Raw genomic sequence first — 18,191 nt, 5'->3', positions numbered from 1 at the left:
CTCCTCCCCCTCCCGCCCCGGCCCCATCCTCGTTTCGGCCCAAGCTCCTCCCTCCCTCCCTCCTTCTCCAGCTCCGTCCCCGAGATTTATTCTCTTCGCCAGCCCCTGGACCAGCCGTCTCGCTCTCTGCTCTCTCTCTCTCCGGGGCTCCGCGCTCCGGCCCCCGCTTCTCAGGTGCGTCCCCCTGCCCAAGCCCGGCTTCTTCGGCCGCTCTCTTCCTCGGGGTCTATTTTCCCTGCCTCATCCCCCGGGGGCTTTTAGGACTAGGCCGCGCTCGGGGTCGCGGGGGGGGGGGGGGGGGGGGGGTCTGTTGGGGGGGGGGTGAAGCGAGGGGGCGCGGGGGCCCACCCCGGAAATGCTGCGACATCGCCAGCCGGGCGGCGCACTGCGCAGCTGCAGAGCCGTCTTGTCCGCGTCCCCGGGACGCAGTGGAGCCGATTGCGCAGGTTCTTGCGGGTGTCTCGGGAAGCTCGCCTGGGGGGTTCTGTAGGGAGGACCCCTATCGCACGTCCTGGGGCTGTAAGTATGGGGTCCGCGGGGGCTGGTGCGGCAGTGAGGGGCAGTGCCCGTGAGCCCCGGCTCGGGGGGCCGCTGCGGGTCCCGAGGGCGACGGCCTGTCCGCCCGCTGCGGCTGATGCGGGAGCGGCCCCACCCATAGCAGGCCCGGAGGGTGGGGGTGGGGTGGGCAAGGCGCTTCCAAGTGGGAATTGACTAGCCCTCGATGCAGGTCATTGGGATGGAGGAGTTCAAGTTCAAGGTCAGGCTACCTTAGTTAGCCCCATCTAATGCTCGGAAATCCCAAGATTGGCGAAGTGTAATAGATTATCTGTAACGATATGTCATATTACGTATTCCGTAATAGCTACATCGCCTTAATCATGTTCTCTAATTAATATTCCCTTATATTATGTTAATAATATAACAATATTCTATAAAATATATTTACATAGAGCTAGAGGCATATCCTCATAGATGTGGCTCTATGTATACGTCATACGTAGATATAGATCTCTATCAGTGTATTTTGACATATTTTGACATAGAATAGATCTATATCTGCATCCATATTAATATATGTCTATTTCTGGATATATATACATAGAAAAATATAGATATAGCTCTGCTTTTTGTATAGTGGTGCAAAATCCATTGAGCTATATATTTTGTGGGGTAGGTAAGACCAGTCAATAAAATAAATGTATGTAAGACCAGTCAGAACAATAAAAAAAGGAGGGGGTGGGGGGAGAAAACTGAGATCGGCATTGATGCTGTAGGAAAAAGAAAAATGCAGCAGAAGGCAGCAGCAGCAGCAGCAGCACGGGCGTTGAGATTTGCAGGAACAAATCACCGTGCCCATTAGTATTCTTCCACCTTTCCCCCTTTTGTATTCGGTTAAATCTACTAAAAATTAGCACTAGGGGTGTTTTTAGATAAAGAATGAAAATTATAAGCTTTAAGTAGGTTAGAAAATAATCAGTGCTGGGGAGTACAAAATGGGGAGAGATGTTGAAAGGGCATAGCAACATGGAGCCTAAGGAAAAAAAACGAGGGGCGGTTTGGTATTGTGGCTTGAGCCCTTCAATAAATGCCTTGTTAGTGGTTGAAGGAAGAAGAGGGTTTTGGTATCTCTGCTGATTTTATTAAAATGTTTGTTGTATTATTATGTGGCTATGCAATTCTCGCTATGTAAAATAAAAAAACATTTCCTTATTAGCTATTGTCCTTTTAAAGAAAGATAATAGGCCACAGAATTGAAAAGAGTCGGGTTCAGCTTCTAAAACTTACACTTATTAGCTGGGTACTATGGAATAATAAGCCTGTTCACCATTTTGGGTCTCATTTTTCTCATTTGTAATATGAACATAATGGCACACCTATCTCTCGGGTTTTATATGAAGATCAAATGAGAAGAACATATGTAAAGCACTTTGTAAAACTTTAATCCCCTATCGGCTATTATTATTATTATTATTATTATTATGGTGGAGCTGCTTTATGAACCTAGTGATTTCATTGAAATGAAGTTTAATTAATGCATACTGTTAATACAACTGGTTGGTACCGTTGGATAGAGCACTAGACTTGGAATCAAGAAAACTCCTTGAGTTCAAATCCAGCTTCTGACACTTGCTGTGTGACCCTGGATTAGTCACTTAATTGTCTGTCAGTCCCTGTGTAAAAAAAAATGATCTGGAGAAGAATATGGCAAACTATTCTGATATCCCTGACAGAAAGCGCCCCCCCCCAAAAAAGGGGGGGATTAGTCACTTAATTGTCTGTCTTAGTCCCTGTGTAAAAAAAAAAAAAATGATCTGGAGAAGAATATGGCAAACCATTCTGATATCCCTGACAGAAAGCGCCCCCCCCCAAAAAAAGGGGGAGATTAGTCACTTAATTGTCTGTCTTAGTCCCTGTGTAAAAAAAAAAATGATCTGGAGAACAATATGGCAAACCATTCTGATATCCCTGACAGAAAGCACCCCCCCCCAAAAAAAAGGGGGAGATTAGTCACTTAATTGTCTGTCTTAGTCCCTGTGTAAAAAAAAAAAAAATGATCTGGAGAAGAATATGGCAAACCATTCTGATATCCCTGACAGAAAGCACCCCCCCCCAAAAAAAAAGGGGGGGGATTAGTCACTTAATTGTTTTAGTCCCTGTGTAAAAAAAAATGATCTGGAGAAGAATATGACAAACCATTCTGATATCCCTGACAGAAAACGCCCCCCCCCAAAAAAAGGGGGGGGATTAGTCACTTAATTGTCTGTCTTAGTCCCTGTGTAAAAAAAAATGATCTGGAGAAGAATATGGCAAACCATTCTGATATCCCTGACAGAAAGCGCCCCCCCCCAAAAAACGGGGGGGATTAGTCACTTAATTGTCTGTCTTTGTCCCTGTGTAAAAAAAAAAATGATCTGGAGAACAATATGGCAAACCATTCTGATATCCCTGACAGAAAGCACCCCCCCCCAAAAAAAGGGGGGGGATTAGTCACTTAATTGTCTGTCTTAGTCCCTGTGTAAAAAACAAATGATCTGGAGAAGAATATGGCAAACCATTCTGATATCCCTGACAGAAAGCGCCCCCCCCAAAAAACGGGGGGGATTAGTCACTTAATTGTCTGTCTTTGTCCCTGTGTAAAAAAAAAAAATGATCTGGAGAACAATATGGCAAACCATTCTGATAAAACGATCTGAAATATGGCAAACCATTCTGATATCCCTGACAGAAAGCACCCCCCCCAAAAAAAAAGGGGGGGGGATTAGTCACTTAATTGTCTGTCTTTGTCCCTGTGTAAAAAACAAATGATCTGGAGAAGAATATGGCAAACCATTCTGATATCCCTGACAGAAAGCACCCCCCCAAAAAAAGGGGGGGAATCACAGAGTTGGATGCAACTGAAATGGCTTAATTGCCACATATAACTTTTGATTTACAAACTCTTTATTATTTTATCTTATTTGATCTATATTGCAACCCTCTGGAGTCCATATTAAAAATATTGTTTTGTTCTTGTCAAAGATAAGGAAACTGAATCAGTGAAATTAAAATGGTTAGTAAATGACAAAATTGGAACCTGTTCCCAGGCAAGAATTTCACATCAAGAAATATGACGTCATGTTGCATTCTTATCAGTTTTTAAAATATTGCTATAGTGGAAAAAAAAAAGAAGTATCTTAGGACTCTTCCTTAGTTATTTTTAATTCTTCCATTGTAAAACACTGCTTAATAAAAATATTTGTGCTTCAAAGACATACAAAAATTTTTATGTGGAAAATAAGGAAGACATCATTGGTCATATTATTTGATAGATTTTTGATAGGGAAATCTAATTTTTAAAATTAAATATGACACAAGTATTTTTTATTGTAACCATAGAGACAAGGTGATATAATTTATATGTTGATATTATATTTTTCTTTATAGGCAGTTTATTTGGTGCAGGATTCTTTTTGAGGAGCTTTGTACAGTTCTCGAGTATGGCAGAAGCAGTATTGATCGATTTCTTTGGTTTGAAATTGAACTCTCAGAGTAATTGTGTGCTACTAAAAACATTGAAAGCTGTGCAATACCTCCATGCCACAAATGCCAAAGTCCTTTGCATAATGCATTGCCATAATCTCAGATGTGAAAATAATGGTGAACATGATGATAATAAAAATGAAATTATTAATAGTTTACCAATCTTTCCAGTGGGATTTGAGGTTATAAGTAATTCCAGTATGGCTGCTACCTTATATATAATTAAGCAAAAACTTGATGAAAAAAATTTGACTAGTATTAAAATAATGACCACACTGCAGAGGAAAGCACTAATGAAAGTTTTTATTCATCAACTCTTCACTGATGTTTACCATTTTGAGTTTGAAGATTTACTGCTAGATTTGGGAGAAAGTCATATAAAAGACTCTATTGAAATAAATACTATTACAAACCAAGAATTAGAAGAAATCCAGAATGATATCAAAACATATTTGAGAAGTCTGCCAGGACTGAAGGGGGAGCTCACCATTCTCACATCTTCCTTTATCCCAGGTATTTTAAGCTATATCCATTTATTTTTCAAGTATGCGTATAGTCAACTCTCTAGGCACGCATCTAACCTGTTCCACTCTCCTCTACTTGATTTCATCTCTTTTTCATGATTTATTAGTGTGTATGTACACGCACACACACACACACAACTCTCTCACACACACACTCCATACAACATACAGCCACACATATATATAATCTTCATTTGATATTCATTCACTAAGTTATTTATTCAGCATCACCAAAAAAAAGCATCTCTGTGTTTGGTTTCATTGGTAGAGGGAATATTCAGGTCAAAAAAAGAATGATAATACACTTTAGAAAAGTTGAGAATTTTCTAAACATCTTTCATCTCCTGTGTACTGACACAGCCACCCTTCTAGTTTAGCTCCTCTCATCTGCAGCCTTGGTTACTGCAAGAACTTCCTGATGGTCTCCCAGCCTCAAATCTCTCCCATTTCCAATCCATTTTTCACACCCTGTCATAGTGATTTTTTTCCTCCAAAAATTAAGCATTATACCTTCTAATAGTTATTCAAGAAAACAAATTCCCACATAGGTTATGTCCAAGTATCCATGTCTCACTTTCCATCTGGAGTCTTATGGGCTTTACATCAGAAAATAAGTACGCAATTGGTCATCTGGAGTTGTGCTTGGTCATTGCATTAAAAGTGATTTTCCTAAAGTGTTAGTATGATTATGTCACTTCTCTACTGAATATATCCCTGTGTTTCTCTCTTGCTTCTAGTATAATATATAAAATCATGTGGCACTTAAGGCCCTTCACAATCTGCTCCTAACCTACCTGTCTAGCTTTATTTTGCTTTATTTCTTTTCCCATAATCTTTGGTTGATCCACTTTTAGATATTCTGCATCCTGTCTCCCCTTTTGTGCTGGCTGTCCTCATTCCTGGAATTTACACTCTCCTTTCATCACTTGTTAGAATCCCTTGTTTTCTTCAAGTCTTGGTTAAAATTAATCATCACTTGAAGCCATTCCTGCTCTATTCTCTAGCCCTCTCCCTCTCCTATATATTCTCTAGTTACTGTAGAATCGAAAGATCATAGATTTAAAGTTGAAAGGGAGTTATAGGCCATATAGTACAATACCCTCTTTCCCCCTTATTCTAATGATAGGGAACTGAGGCTGAGACTCGGATTCAATCATCCAGCTCACTTTTCACTGTATAATATCTGTTTTTGTCTTTATATTCCTAGTGACTGGCATGTGTTTGGCATGTAAATTCTTACTGATTACTGATAGCTTGACTATGCAACTGTATGTACAGTTTTATCATAACCCTCTTCCTAGCAAGTAAATCATCATAAGCCATATTGACATTTTACAAATGGAAAATTTATGTCATCGACAAGCATAGAAATAATTTGGTCTCGATAATTTTGCTAGTGTAGCAAGATATGATTGTTAACATACGTGAGAATAAATATAGCCTACTTGTTAAGATTTCATAACTCTTTCATACCAGAACACTTTTTCTGGGTATATTCACTTTTATGTTTTTTTTCCTAGAATTTAAATCATTTATTTGATAAGATGGTAACCTTATTGGTAGATGAATAACAGTTAGCATTCACTTTTTTTTTTTTTTTGGCTGAGGCAGTTTTTTTTTAAGTTATGACAGCCTTTAAAACTAAGTTTCTCAATAAAATCAAATTAGTGAAGTGCTTTTATACAAAATGATAAATACAAATATTCAAGACCAATGAAGCATTCATTAATTTTGCTTCATTAAATTGATTATTTTAAGTAAGATCAAAAAGAGTTTTTATATTTTAATAAATAAAATATTTTCAATTTCTGTTTTCATATTTATTTTGTAATGTATGTAAAAATACTAATATAATTTATAAACAAGCACATATTCATATGCTGGGAGCACATATGTGATTTTTTTTGAACTGGTATAATAGTATCAAGAAAGCTTTGATACTAGTCTAAAGTATTATCTGACAATTGTTTGCTTCTGTAGAACATAATATAAAGCAGTTTCCATATAAAAGACATAATCACATTTGTCTGCATCAGCATGTCACATCTAGTTTGGGTAAAATCTATATCACTCTTGATTTAGCAGGAGAATAGGTAGTTGGTCAAAGTACAAGGGGAAAGGAGACAAAGAATTTTATCATATTTGGGAGTAGATACTGTTCTCTCTCTGGTTTGAAGGAGAGAATAAGTATCACTAAGGTTAGGATCCCTAACTATGAGACTCTTGGCTATCAAGGTCATAGAAATAAAACCTATTGTTATTAAACTTGTTAAGTTTTGTTTCCATCTTACTGGCATGCACGTCTCATGATGTCAGCTATGAAGTCCATGCTGTTGATGAGGTTATTGTGGGATCTAGATTTTAAGTTGGAAATACCCTACTTGTCCAACTTCCTTTTCATAGATGACACTGAGGTCTAATTGACTTGTTAATTGACTTGTCCATAGTCCCTGATAAGTGACCCCACTAAAGTATTATGATTATCAAGTTTAGGTGTCTCTGTAGTATACCATGCAGCTTAAGTTAAAATCCAAAAGAATATTTGTTCTGTGGTCTAAGATAATATTTTTATTCACTATTATTTAATGTTATCCTACCTTTCATAACTTATTGCAAAAAATAAATAAATAAACTACTATGTGCTCTGATTGTGATGAAGCACATTTTGCTCTCCTGGTGTTGGCTTTGCTTAGGCTGTTTCTTATTCTTAAAATATCTTTCTTACTCTTCTGTAACTTGTGAATTCTTACCCATTCTTACCCATTCTTTAAAATCCAGTTTGGATGCTCACTCTTTTAAGAAGCTTCTAATACCTTTGGTGACAATCTTTCCTTTTGGACCGTATGGTACACTTTGTTTTGCAGTCCTCTAATAACATAAATTATAATAATATTACATAATATTTGTCTTATCTCCTTAATAGACTATATGTTTCATGTGAAGAGAAACATGGAGTATGTGAATCAAGGAGCTAGAAACTAAAGAGGAATTAGATGAATTTGGAAAAATAAATAAGAACCCAGCAAGAAAAAAATATATTATCCACTTCACTGACTTGACTTTAGGAAAATTTTGCAGACTACACTGCATAAACATGAGCTCTTTTTAGAAGTATCTGGGCTCTCAGCACTGAGAATTATGTAGCACTTACATCTCAGTTCCTTATTCTAACACTATTCTCTATTCCACCTGTTGTTGGGGTAAGGGCATAGGATCTGGATTTCCATTGTATGGGTCTCTATTCTACAAAATTGTCTTGGAAGAAACTATTATAACTGGCCAGTTAGCCAGTTACTACATGATGTAGTAACTGGCCAGTTAGCCAGTTACTACATGATGTGCAAATTTCTTTCAGAGATTGCTAGTATGGATCATGATTGGCAGTATAGTTGGAAAGATTGGATCAGTTACTGGAAAACCTATTATCAGGGTGAGGATCCAGGTGTATAGTATTTAAGATGAGGGTCCAGAGTTGGGTCTAAATAATTTATGGGATGATGGGAAAGGTTGTCTAATGATTAAGTCATAGTCCTTGAGAGCCTAGAGTCTCAGCTGCCAGAATACCCATATAGTAATGGCTGCTTGATATAGCAATAGTTACTTTGATGATTTTTAAACTCGATCAACTCAGACCCATTTGTTTAACCCAGTCCTTCCTAATTATTCTTACAGATTAAAAAAAAAAAAAGAATCCTTGCTAATATCTTGATTACTGCCTCTTATCAATATCATCTAACAGGAGCATTGTAAAATGTTAGTTTTTGTGCATGGAATTTATTTTGAATCTTTTACTCAATTTTTCATCAGATATTTTCATACATGGCTTCACTACCAGGACAGGTGGGATATCTTACATACCCACTCTCAGTTCTTGCAACCTCTTCAGTAGTACTAAGCGTAGAGATCCCAAGGCTGTCATTCAAGAAAATCTGCGAAGATTGGCTCAAGCGGCAGGCTTTGACCCTGAAAAATTTCACCGTATAAAGGTATTTTGTTGCTTCATGGATGAGAAAGTCAAAGTATATTTATTTGACTATATGACTTTTGATTAGGCTACTTTTTGCTTCAGCTTTTCCATCTCTAGTCTAAGGATACTTACTTTTGATTTTCTTCAATAGACATTTCAGATCTTATAGATAGGTTACGTAATATTTATCTGCCCCATAAAGTGCCTTCTGAAAGTATTATGGTACCATTACTAGTTGCTGTAGGACCTGATCCTATTGGAATATAGTTTCACTGATTAATCTTTTTGATTTATGAGTGTTGAATATGGTTAAGAGAGGCTATTCAAGTAGCATCAGAAGCAAACAGAATTGTTATTTTTAATCCTTTTTTCCTGACAAAGCTGTGCCTAGAAAGGAAGGGAAACAAGCTTGTCTGAAGCAGCTACTATGTGCCAAGCATGTACTAAGTGCTTTAAAAATGTTATCTCATTTGATCCTCACAACAGGTCTGTCAAACAGTCAACCAGGTTAAGTGACTTACCCAGGGTCATATAGCCAAGTTTTCAGAAGCTGAACTTGAGCTCAGTTCTTCCTGACTCCAAGCACTCCATCTATTCATCATTCCACCTAACTTCCTCATTTTGAACTTTTTGCTTTGGGACTTACTGATTTTCTAATATTCTTTTAAGATTTATGGAGATTTTCTTTTTTTTTTTTTGTTGTTTTTGTTTTTACATGTACCTATATCAGATTGATTGCTGTCTTGGGAAGGGAGAAAAAATTGAAATCAAAATATTATAATAATAAATGTTAAAAAAAAAAAAAGGAAAAATGTTGAAACTAATATTTTTTAAAGGAGTTTCAAAAATTCTATTGGTTTTATATTTTTAAATTGAGATGTGATAATTTGTTGGTCCAAGGATACCTAATATTTATCATCTGTGTGATATACCCTATAGACTTAACAATTTAATAATAATTTTTAAGATGATAATGTAGTTGAATAGTATAATCATTTTATACAACTTTATTAATGAATTTCTTTTTAAAATTTTTTTTTCCTTATTTTCCTTAAATCTTTCCTCTTATTAGACTGATCATGCTAATGGTGTCTGGATAATGGGTAGAAAGGAGCCTGATTCTTATGATGGACTAACAACCAACCAAAGAGGTGTTACCATAGCAGCTCTTGGTGCAGACTGTATACCTTTGATTTTTGCGGATCCTGTTAAAAAAGCATGTGGTGTCGCTCATTCAGGTAACTAGATTTTATTATTTCAACTCCAGCTTCTTTTATATAGAGTATTTAAGGTTTTATGGATATTGGACAGTTGGTTTTGATATATATTGAGATAGGAGAAGAAGCTTAAACTGAAGGTTAAATAATTTAAAATCTAAATTCGCAACTTCTTAATAGCGAGGATCACTTGGGGAGTTGGGGAGATTGGGGAAAATTCTTGGAGGTTTCTTAGAACAGTATGTAGATTCTTATTTGAGTATGGTCTTCATTCAATCAGTAATCCTGTTTAAAGTACCTGCTATATGCCAAGACCTGAGCTCAAGGCTAGGATTATAAATAAAATAATTACAACAATCCCTATTCACAAGGAATTTACATTCTAACAATCCCTACTCATAAGGAACTTACATTCTAATATGTGAGACAGCAAGACACATTTAAGTATTTACAAAAGTATTTACAAAATAAATATAAAGAGAATAAATGTAGTTAAATAAAAGATGGTTGGAGTGAAAGGCAATCAGTTATTGAAAGCAGCAGGATAGATTTCAGGTACTTGAAGAGCATCTTTAAGGAAAAGAAAAATCCTTGGAAGTGGAGAGGAGGAGAAAGAGTATTCCAGACATAGAAAAACAGCAAGTACAAAAGCACAGAAAAGGGAAGTGTGTGTAAGAAAGAGAAAGCCAGAGCAAGTTACTTTGGGCTCTAGCTAGGCCTTACAGTACTGAGAAAAAGAAAGCACATTAGAATGCTTCTCACCTGTTTATAACAGTGGCATTTCATGGTTTGTAGCAAGGTTTGCTAAATAGAGAATTTTGCTGGGAACGATGAGTTTACTCTCTTTCTCATTTGCTGATATAAAATTTGGATCCTAATTGTTGCTTCAGCAGTTTAAATTCAGACCAATTCAACAAGCATTAAGTAGTTTCTATCAAGACACTTTTCTTAATGCTAAAAATACAAAGACAAAAACAATATTTACACGCTGCTAAAAATTCTTGAGATTTTAAAATATGTAAGATGTAGATTACATAGAAAGAAATAATACACATTCATTTGTAAAGTGTCCTTGAAAGTAAAGTCCTTTTCATAGCTATAGAACTGATCCAATTCTTTAAAAGGAAGAAAAGAGATTTAGCCATGAAATAAAAGAAGCCAGTGATTTTTTTTTTTTTTTTTTTTTTTTAGCATTTTAAAAGTAGAGTCATAATTAGGATAGATTTATTGTCTAGGAAATTCACATTAAAAAAACCCAAATATTAGGTAGCTAGTACTCCAACTGTCCTCTAGAGTAGACCAAAACACATTATCTATGGGCTTCTGCTAAACTAAACTTGGTTTTTGAAAAGTAAATGGTCTCAACGATGAAATAATAATCAAAGGACTTATGAAGACTCCCTGCATTTTCAGAAAATTGTAAATTGGGAAGAGGAGTAGTAATTCAGGTCCCTTACTTACATGTTCTATTTTGAAAATAACTTTTACAATATCTTCCTTATATTTCTGCATTTTGAAGCATCAATTTACCATATGTAGTTTACAAGGTATGCTTTCATGAAATTAGAGACACAGTAGATGTGACTCCTGACAATGTATATAGTAAGAAGACAATCTGGATCTAAAGATACAGACTGTAGGAATCACTGTGTAATAAAATGGTATTTTCTGAAACTTCTTTGGATTAGGGTGAGTAAGACTTTGAAATACAGTTAGGAATGAAACTATAGCTGATACCTTTTTTTATCATTAGTTATTTTTTGGTTGTTCTCATAAGCAGTTATGTGAATTGAGAGCATTTTTTAAATGTGAAGAAAAAGTTTACTTAAAAAAAGATTGAAGAGAGAACTAGAAAATTGTTATCCCAGATTAAAACATAATTTATATTAGAGCAGCTAGGTCTTGCAGTGGATAGAGTGCGGGGCCTGATTGAGTTCATATCTGACCTTAGACTCTTATGTGTGTGTGTGACCCATAACAAGTCACTTAATCCTATTTGCCTCAGTTTCCTCATCTGTGAAATGAGCTGGAGAAGAAAAATGACAAACTACTGTATTATCTTTGCCAAGAAAATCCCACATGTTGTCATGAAGAGTTGGTTACTATTGGAAGCTACTGAACAGCAGCAGCAATGTTAGTTGACAAGCAAAAGCAATTAGTGGACATTATAGTCTTCAGTACTGAGCCTACCATCTTAATATATTTTTTTGAGGCATCATCCACCTGAGAATAAGGAAGTGTGATAAATTGGAATTAAAACTAGAGCTAAATACAAATAGCATGAGAACTAGACAATATATCTAATTCCTTCTAAATTTTCTTTGTTCTTTCTGGGTCATGTAATGGTGATCATCTGTTTTCAATGTACTATGGTAAATAGACTATAATTATAGTATTGCTATAGTACCTAATTTCTGTCGAATCAACATTTTCAATGAATTGATGAAAGATAATTGTAGCCGAGTCTACATACCTAACATGCAGCATGTTTATGAAGTTCAATCCACTGTTCATTATTTCTTTTGCATTGTATAAAAAAGAGGCAGCATGGGGGAAGTGGGGAGAAAACTGACTTTGAAGTCAGTAAAATTGGCCAAAATATTGACTGTATGATCTTGGACAAGTGTCACTTACCCCCTTTCTCCCAGAGCCTCCCCCCGCCCCCCTAAACTTTAGACCAAGGGTTGACCTGTTTTTATAAGGCCAGTGAACTAAGAATTGTTTTTACATTTTTAAATACAGGAAAAGGTTATTTAAGCACAAGAATTGTGAGTCTGTATTTTCATGGGTAGGAGGAGCTTTCTTATTTGTGATTTTCCTTTAAGGAATCACAGGTCAATTCCTAACCCATGTTCTATTGTGTAAAGCCCTGCCTTATGAAGTTGTCTTCTTCTCTCTTAGACTCTATGGACTGGAAGGGACCTCTAAGATCACCCAGTTAATTCTCTTGCCTCTAGGTAAAACTGCAACTATAATTCCTAACATACTGAGGTGCACATATTTGGCATGTATTAAACATCAGCTGGAGGTCCTGGCTACCCAGATTATTCTTATTGTCAGGAATTGGGAATCTATAATCTCCTGTCAAAATTTATTTCAACATTAACTAGCACATATAATTAACCTTTTAAACATTCTAATACTATTCTTTCTCTTTTCTTTGTTCAATTCTTCCTAATCAATTCTAAATAGGAAATAATTATCTTATATTTTTTAAGAACCATCAAATCATCCCATTCTTAATGATAACATATGTGTTTATTTGACTCATTGTGCTCTCAGATACTGTGAAAGGAGTTCGAGGTCTAGTAGGTTCTACCAAAGAAAGGCATTGACTGTAGGCCTGGCTACAGATTGTGCAATAATGAGCCTAGCTAAATTTGGAGAGGCCAGTTACCACAAAGCTGGCCATAACTTTTTATGAAGAACGTCTGAGATGTAGAAGGATTTCTAGCTGCATTGGTTGATGAAATCAGTGATCCTCAAAGTCATCAAGTATGAATATTTGTTTTCGTTTTTCCTCCCCTTGAATCTTGTCACATTTCTGTCCTTAAAGTCGTGGTTCAATAAAGATTCTGCAGAGTTCAGAATATTGCTTTCATCATTTTTATGTATTCTAGTCATGTTATTATATTGGAATGTGATAGCTTTTCCAAGAACTAGCACTGTGGAAATGATTCAGTATTTCAGTAACATGAGAAATATTGTTTAAGCCATATCCAGCACATCCAAATTTTGACTTGTTTTCCTTTTTCTTGTCTAGGATGGAAGGGTACTTTGTTAGGAGTTGCTATGGCTACTGTCAATGCTATGGTAGCGGAATATGGCTGTCGCCTGGAAGATATTCGTGTTGTAATGGGCCCTTCAGTAGGACCTTGTTGTTTTACTCTTCCGAGAGAATCAGCACAGGCTTTTTATAATCTTGATCCTCAATGTGTAAGACTAATTGATTCACCAAATCCCTACGTTGATCTACGTAGAGCCACTAGGTAAGTTTGATTTCTTTCCTGTAGACATGAAATGCCTTTTCATTTTAAGACCAAAATGGTAGCCATGAGACACTCAGGATGCAGACGTTAACTAGCTGAGAACTCACATCAAAAATCTAGATAAAACATGAAATGTGTTGTTCCTAGACTTTGCAAACCTCTTGGTTTGAAATGCAAAAAAGAAATATTTGGTGTGTAACTTAATCATTTTTTTAAGTTCTAGCTAGACAGATCAGAATTTAGTTTTAATCCTGAGTAATACATAGGCTAAAGTTTCCCAAGGATGTTGAAATATTGAGCTGATTGCTATTTGTGCAATAAATATGCACATAACCAGAAAACTCTTTTATTATCAAAATTGTTTTTTAAATAGGTTGATATGAAATCTAGTGCCTTTAAAGATATTTTTATGGAGCGTTGCTATTTGAATTTTATTAATAATATTCAAAAGCGGAGTATGATTTGCATATAGCATTGATCTGTCTGTGTTTAATTCTATTCTTTTGCTTCCAGAAGCAGTTATGTGTAAAGAATTGTTAGTTTTTGTATACAAATATAAAAATACAACTTATTTCTACACATGGCTTTAAGAGCCAATTTAATGACTTTATAACTTTATGTATTTTACTACTTTGCTAACTAATTTTTTATATTTAAAAAATTCTTTCAGAGAAAGTGGTGGTGTGGGAAGAGGTCCATATGATTTTTAAAACAATTCTAAAATGTTTGATCCAGGCTAATGCTATGATTGAATTAAGTAAGCTTTGAATAAAAATACCTTTAAATTTGCTTTAGAAGTATCTCTTTCCAAACCTTTTTATTGTTTGCAAATTATTGTCCTAAAATCAAGATTACAGAGTATAATATTGTTATCTCATTAATTAAGGCTGTAGCCCCCACTTGCCAGATAGTCTAGATATCATAATTGAAACTAATTAATTATCTTGGTAGTTTGTAGACCTTTACTAGAATAATTTTTTTTTTTAACCAAAAATCAATCTCCTATTCCTACCTAGAATAATGTCTTATACATTTCATTCTGGTTATTTGGTTATTAATGTTCAGATTGTTGATGTTTTTCTTTGTTTTTGTTTTTTATTTTAAGGATTCTTTTAGAACGCGGAGGAATTCTTCCTCAGAATATTCAAGGTGATTTTAAATCTGATCAGAATCAAAATCTTGACCTTTGTACATCTTGTCATCCCGAGATGTTCTTCTCTCATGTCCGGGATGGCATTAATTTTGGGTCACAAATGGGCTTCATATTAATTAGAGAGTAAATATGGTAAGTTCTTCTTTCTACCAAATCTGATTAAAAACATTAAGAGACTCTTTGTGAATTGAGGGTTTCCATGATAGATTAAATCCCTAAAAATTGCATAAGAAATTTGCTTTTATACTTGTGGAATATGCACAATTTTATTTTGAATTTGCTTCAATAATAGGGAGATCATATTGACAGCATTTTCTCCAAGATGGTTTTTCTTGAAAGACAGCTACCTTTTTTCATGATTAATAGATTTTAGCAATAATAATAACTCACATTTCTGTAGAGCTTTAGGATTTCCAGAATCACTTCCCTCATTACCATTCTTTGAGCAGCTTGCCTAGTGCAAGCGTTGTTATGCACAGATGTGACAGATTCCTGCTCACACGGTTTACATTCCTTAAGAGGCACAATTCAGATTCAGGTCTTCCCTGGTGATGCTCTGGCTTTGTTTCTACCTGTGGGACCTTAGGCAGATCAGTTATCCTCGATAGATCTCAATTTCTTCATCTCTAAAGAAAAGAGGTTGGACTAGATGGATCTCCAAGGTGTCCCATACAGCTCTCACTGAAACACTATACCTCATCTCTCCCACACCTAGGAAAGAGTTCAAGAATTATTTGTAAAACTTAGCTTGTATTTTCTGGGTATTGGCCTCTTACTCTTGTTTCTTTAAATGTACTGTGTATTTTTTTAATGCATTAAAAACATTTTTAAGACAATTAAGACAAAAAAAATATGTAAAGATAAAAGGTGTTAAGAACTTGACCGGTAAGAAAATAACTGATATAGTGGGAAAAGCACTGACCCAAGAATCCAAAGACCTGAGTTTAAATCTAGACTATTCTGTCATCATTGTGCTTCTTTGACACGTATCTGAACAATTCTGAAGCCTTGCTTATCTCATTTGCAAATAAAACGAAAGGCTATTTTGGGTGATACCTAAGATCCTCTATGGCTATAAGTCATTGGTTCTTGAGCTAATGATCAGTGAGATTTTGAAGAGCAAATATAGCACTGAAAACATAAAGAAATTTGCTCCACTAACCTTTTTTTCCATAGTCTGACAATTAAGATTTCTTATAGTTTTAATGTTGTAAAAAATTTATATTTACATATTAATAATGGATCACTTAATTTACTCGGAGTATGTACTACTGAATGTATTATGCCATTACATTAAGTGTTGATATCAAGAAGTATAATTCATTGAGACTGTAAATTTCTTGGGTTTTTTGAGTGTTCATTTATTTTTATGTTTACCACTTGAAAGAATAATCTTTGAATGAAAAATTAAAATATTAGATTGGCTGGTATGCAGACTAAGTTGGTATCTAACTAGATTTACATTAACTATTTGCAGATAATATTTTAAAAATCAATTTGATTTTTAAAGTTAGTTAAATCAGCTAGAGGAATATGTTCAAACTCAAAGAAATGTTTCATCATTTTGACTGCATTGATATTTGTTCTCACCAACGAATAGTAAATTTCAGTGAATAGCATTCCATTCTTGTTCGATCACTCCTATATTTTCAGTTGTGAAACAAAAAATAATAACCATGATGAATATGCATCAATATTTTTCCCCACAGTAACTTTTAACAATGTGGATATTTTGATATGCTATTTGTTTTTCCTCTGTTTAATGAACCATATAAATACTTAATTGATACAAATTGTCAGAAATTATGGGGGAATGTTTTCCTTGATTTTTAAAAAAATCTTTTTTAAATATTTGATCACATTGTTTTACAGATACAGGCCTGAATGCTTGCCTGGATTGTTTTTTGGCCGCCTATAAGACCGATTGCAGTATTCCAGTGGTCCTGGGATCTCATCAATGTGAATATTCTTTCCAGTGATATAGATTATAACCCCTTCATGTCTATTCTTCTTGGGGTTTTAATCCTTATATTCCCATAAATTTATGATGAGGCACCTGATAGATGTTCTTCTGGGTATTATATAGATAACCGTATAGCATGTAGACTATCGATTAGTTATCCCTCCTTTTTGCCATGCCAATTTTTTTTCAGTATATATATATATACTTCTCTGATAATTCCTGCATTCCCTTTCTCTTGTATAATTCCTTATTTGTGAAGTGTCAGATTGCCTTTGCACGCCAGGTCCTTCTCCATTTCTCTTTTCCTTGTATGATGCTCTATTGTAATTCCTTGGAGAATATAGCATTTCGTAACTCATAACCTTATACATAACCAGAAAATGAACTTTTTTGTTGCAGAAAGAAATTTGGGGTCATTTAAAAAAAACTTGGCTATTTCCCAAAGTGAATCTAGCCCTGACCTCCCTTCATACTCTTCAGTTCTGGGCCCAAGTCATTTTCTGTTTATGGTGTTTGTCCAAGGTATATACTGAGGAAGATTCTCTCTAGGTCGTCATTCAACTTCATCTCATGATTTAGATAATAATAGGCCTTCATTTGAGTTTTTCCTCTATTGATTGTTATAACATATTCTTTTAAATGATTATGGCTTTTATGTAGGAGGCTTTGTCATGTTCTACTATTTGATTCACCCAGCCCTATGTAATCTCCAAATGAGCATCTCCAGAAACTAATCATCTGTAGAGAATCCATCTACATCTTTGACTCTGTTAGATCTCCTCTATGACAGTTAGTATATTTGTCAAGAACAGGTTTTTCCGTGTTTTATGACTCATCTGATATTTATAATAAGAGTTGTTGACAAAATTATCTCTTACATCTTATGTATATTTATCTTATGTATGTAAGGGAAATAAATTGTTTGTTGGAAGAGTCTTTAAGGTACTGTTTGCTTATTGGAATTAAATGTGTTAACTGTATTAAATGTTTATACTCAAGATAGTAAATTCAGTGGAATCTTGTATTCTCTTTACCTTTTAGTCAATTGTGATAATGTAAATGTTTCCTGTGGAATATTATTTGTTAAATAAAATAATAAATAAATAAATAAATAAACAAACAAACAAACAAACTGGTACTGTTCCTTTCTCAATGAATGTGATATATTTTTATCATAAAAATTTTCTTTAGATGGGGATAGTAGACTGTAGGTCAACAGTTAATGATATTTACTTGATCACTATTTTATGTATTGGGGAAGAAGTAACAATAAGGTTCTGGTTTCATCCATAAATGTCCTTGGAATGACTTTGCTTTTTTGGGTCTTCTGTCTAGAAGAAAAAGCTTAGCCTTTTGAT

General features: G+C 35.1%; 1 protein-coding gene across 7 annotated transcripts; it reads left to right on the top strand.

Annotated features, from left to right (window-relative positions):
- Positions 1–38: 38 nt before the first annotated feature.
- LACC1 (laccase domain containing 1) lies at positions 39–17,965 on the top strand. Of its 7 annotated transcripts, none has more exons than XM_031958404.1 (6): positions 39–174; positions 3,925–4,533; positions 8,352–8,530; positions 9,584–9,749; positions 12,630–12,685; positions 13,492–13,576. In XM_031958404.1, exons 2-5 carry the CDS (start codon positions 3,978–3,980, stop codon positions 12,668–12,670), a joined length of 942 nt encoding a protein of 313 aa, XP_031814264.1. In that variant the 5' UTR covers positions 39–174; positions 3,925–3,977; the 3' UTR covers positions 12,671–12,685; positions 13,492–13,576. The 7 variants fall into 7 exon arrangements, with proteins under 7 accessions (XP_031814264.1, XP_031814265.1, XP_031814267.1 ...); XM_031958405.1 differs by lacking the exon at positions 13,492–13,576 and adding an exon at positions 13,011–13,485; XM_031958406.1 differs by lacking the exons at positions 3,925–4,533; positions 12,630–12,685 and adding exons at positions 14,823–15,002; positions 16,743–17,965 and having other exon boundaries at positions 71–174; positions 13,492–13,717.
- The last annotated feature ends 226 nt before the right edge of the window (positions 17,966–18,191 follow it).

Source organism: Sarcophilus harrisii, chromosome 3 (genome assembly GCF_902635505.1).
Source record: "Sarcophilus harrisii chromosome 3, mSarHar1.11, whole genome shotgun sequence".
Taxonomy (NCBI): domain Eukaryota; kingdom Metazoa; phylum Chordata; class Mammalia; order Dasyuromorphia; family Dasyuridae; genus Sarcophilus; species Sarcophilus harrisii.
The sequence above is the reverse complement of the archived record's forward strand: the minus strand, read 5'-3'. Positions and strand labels throughout refer to the sequence as shown.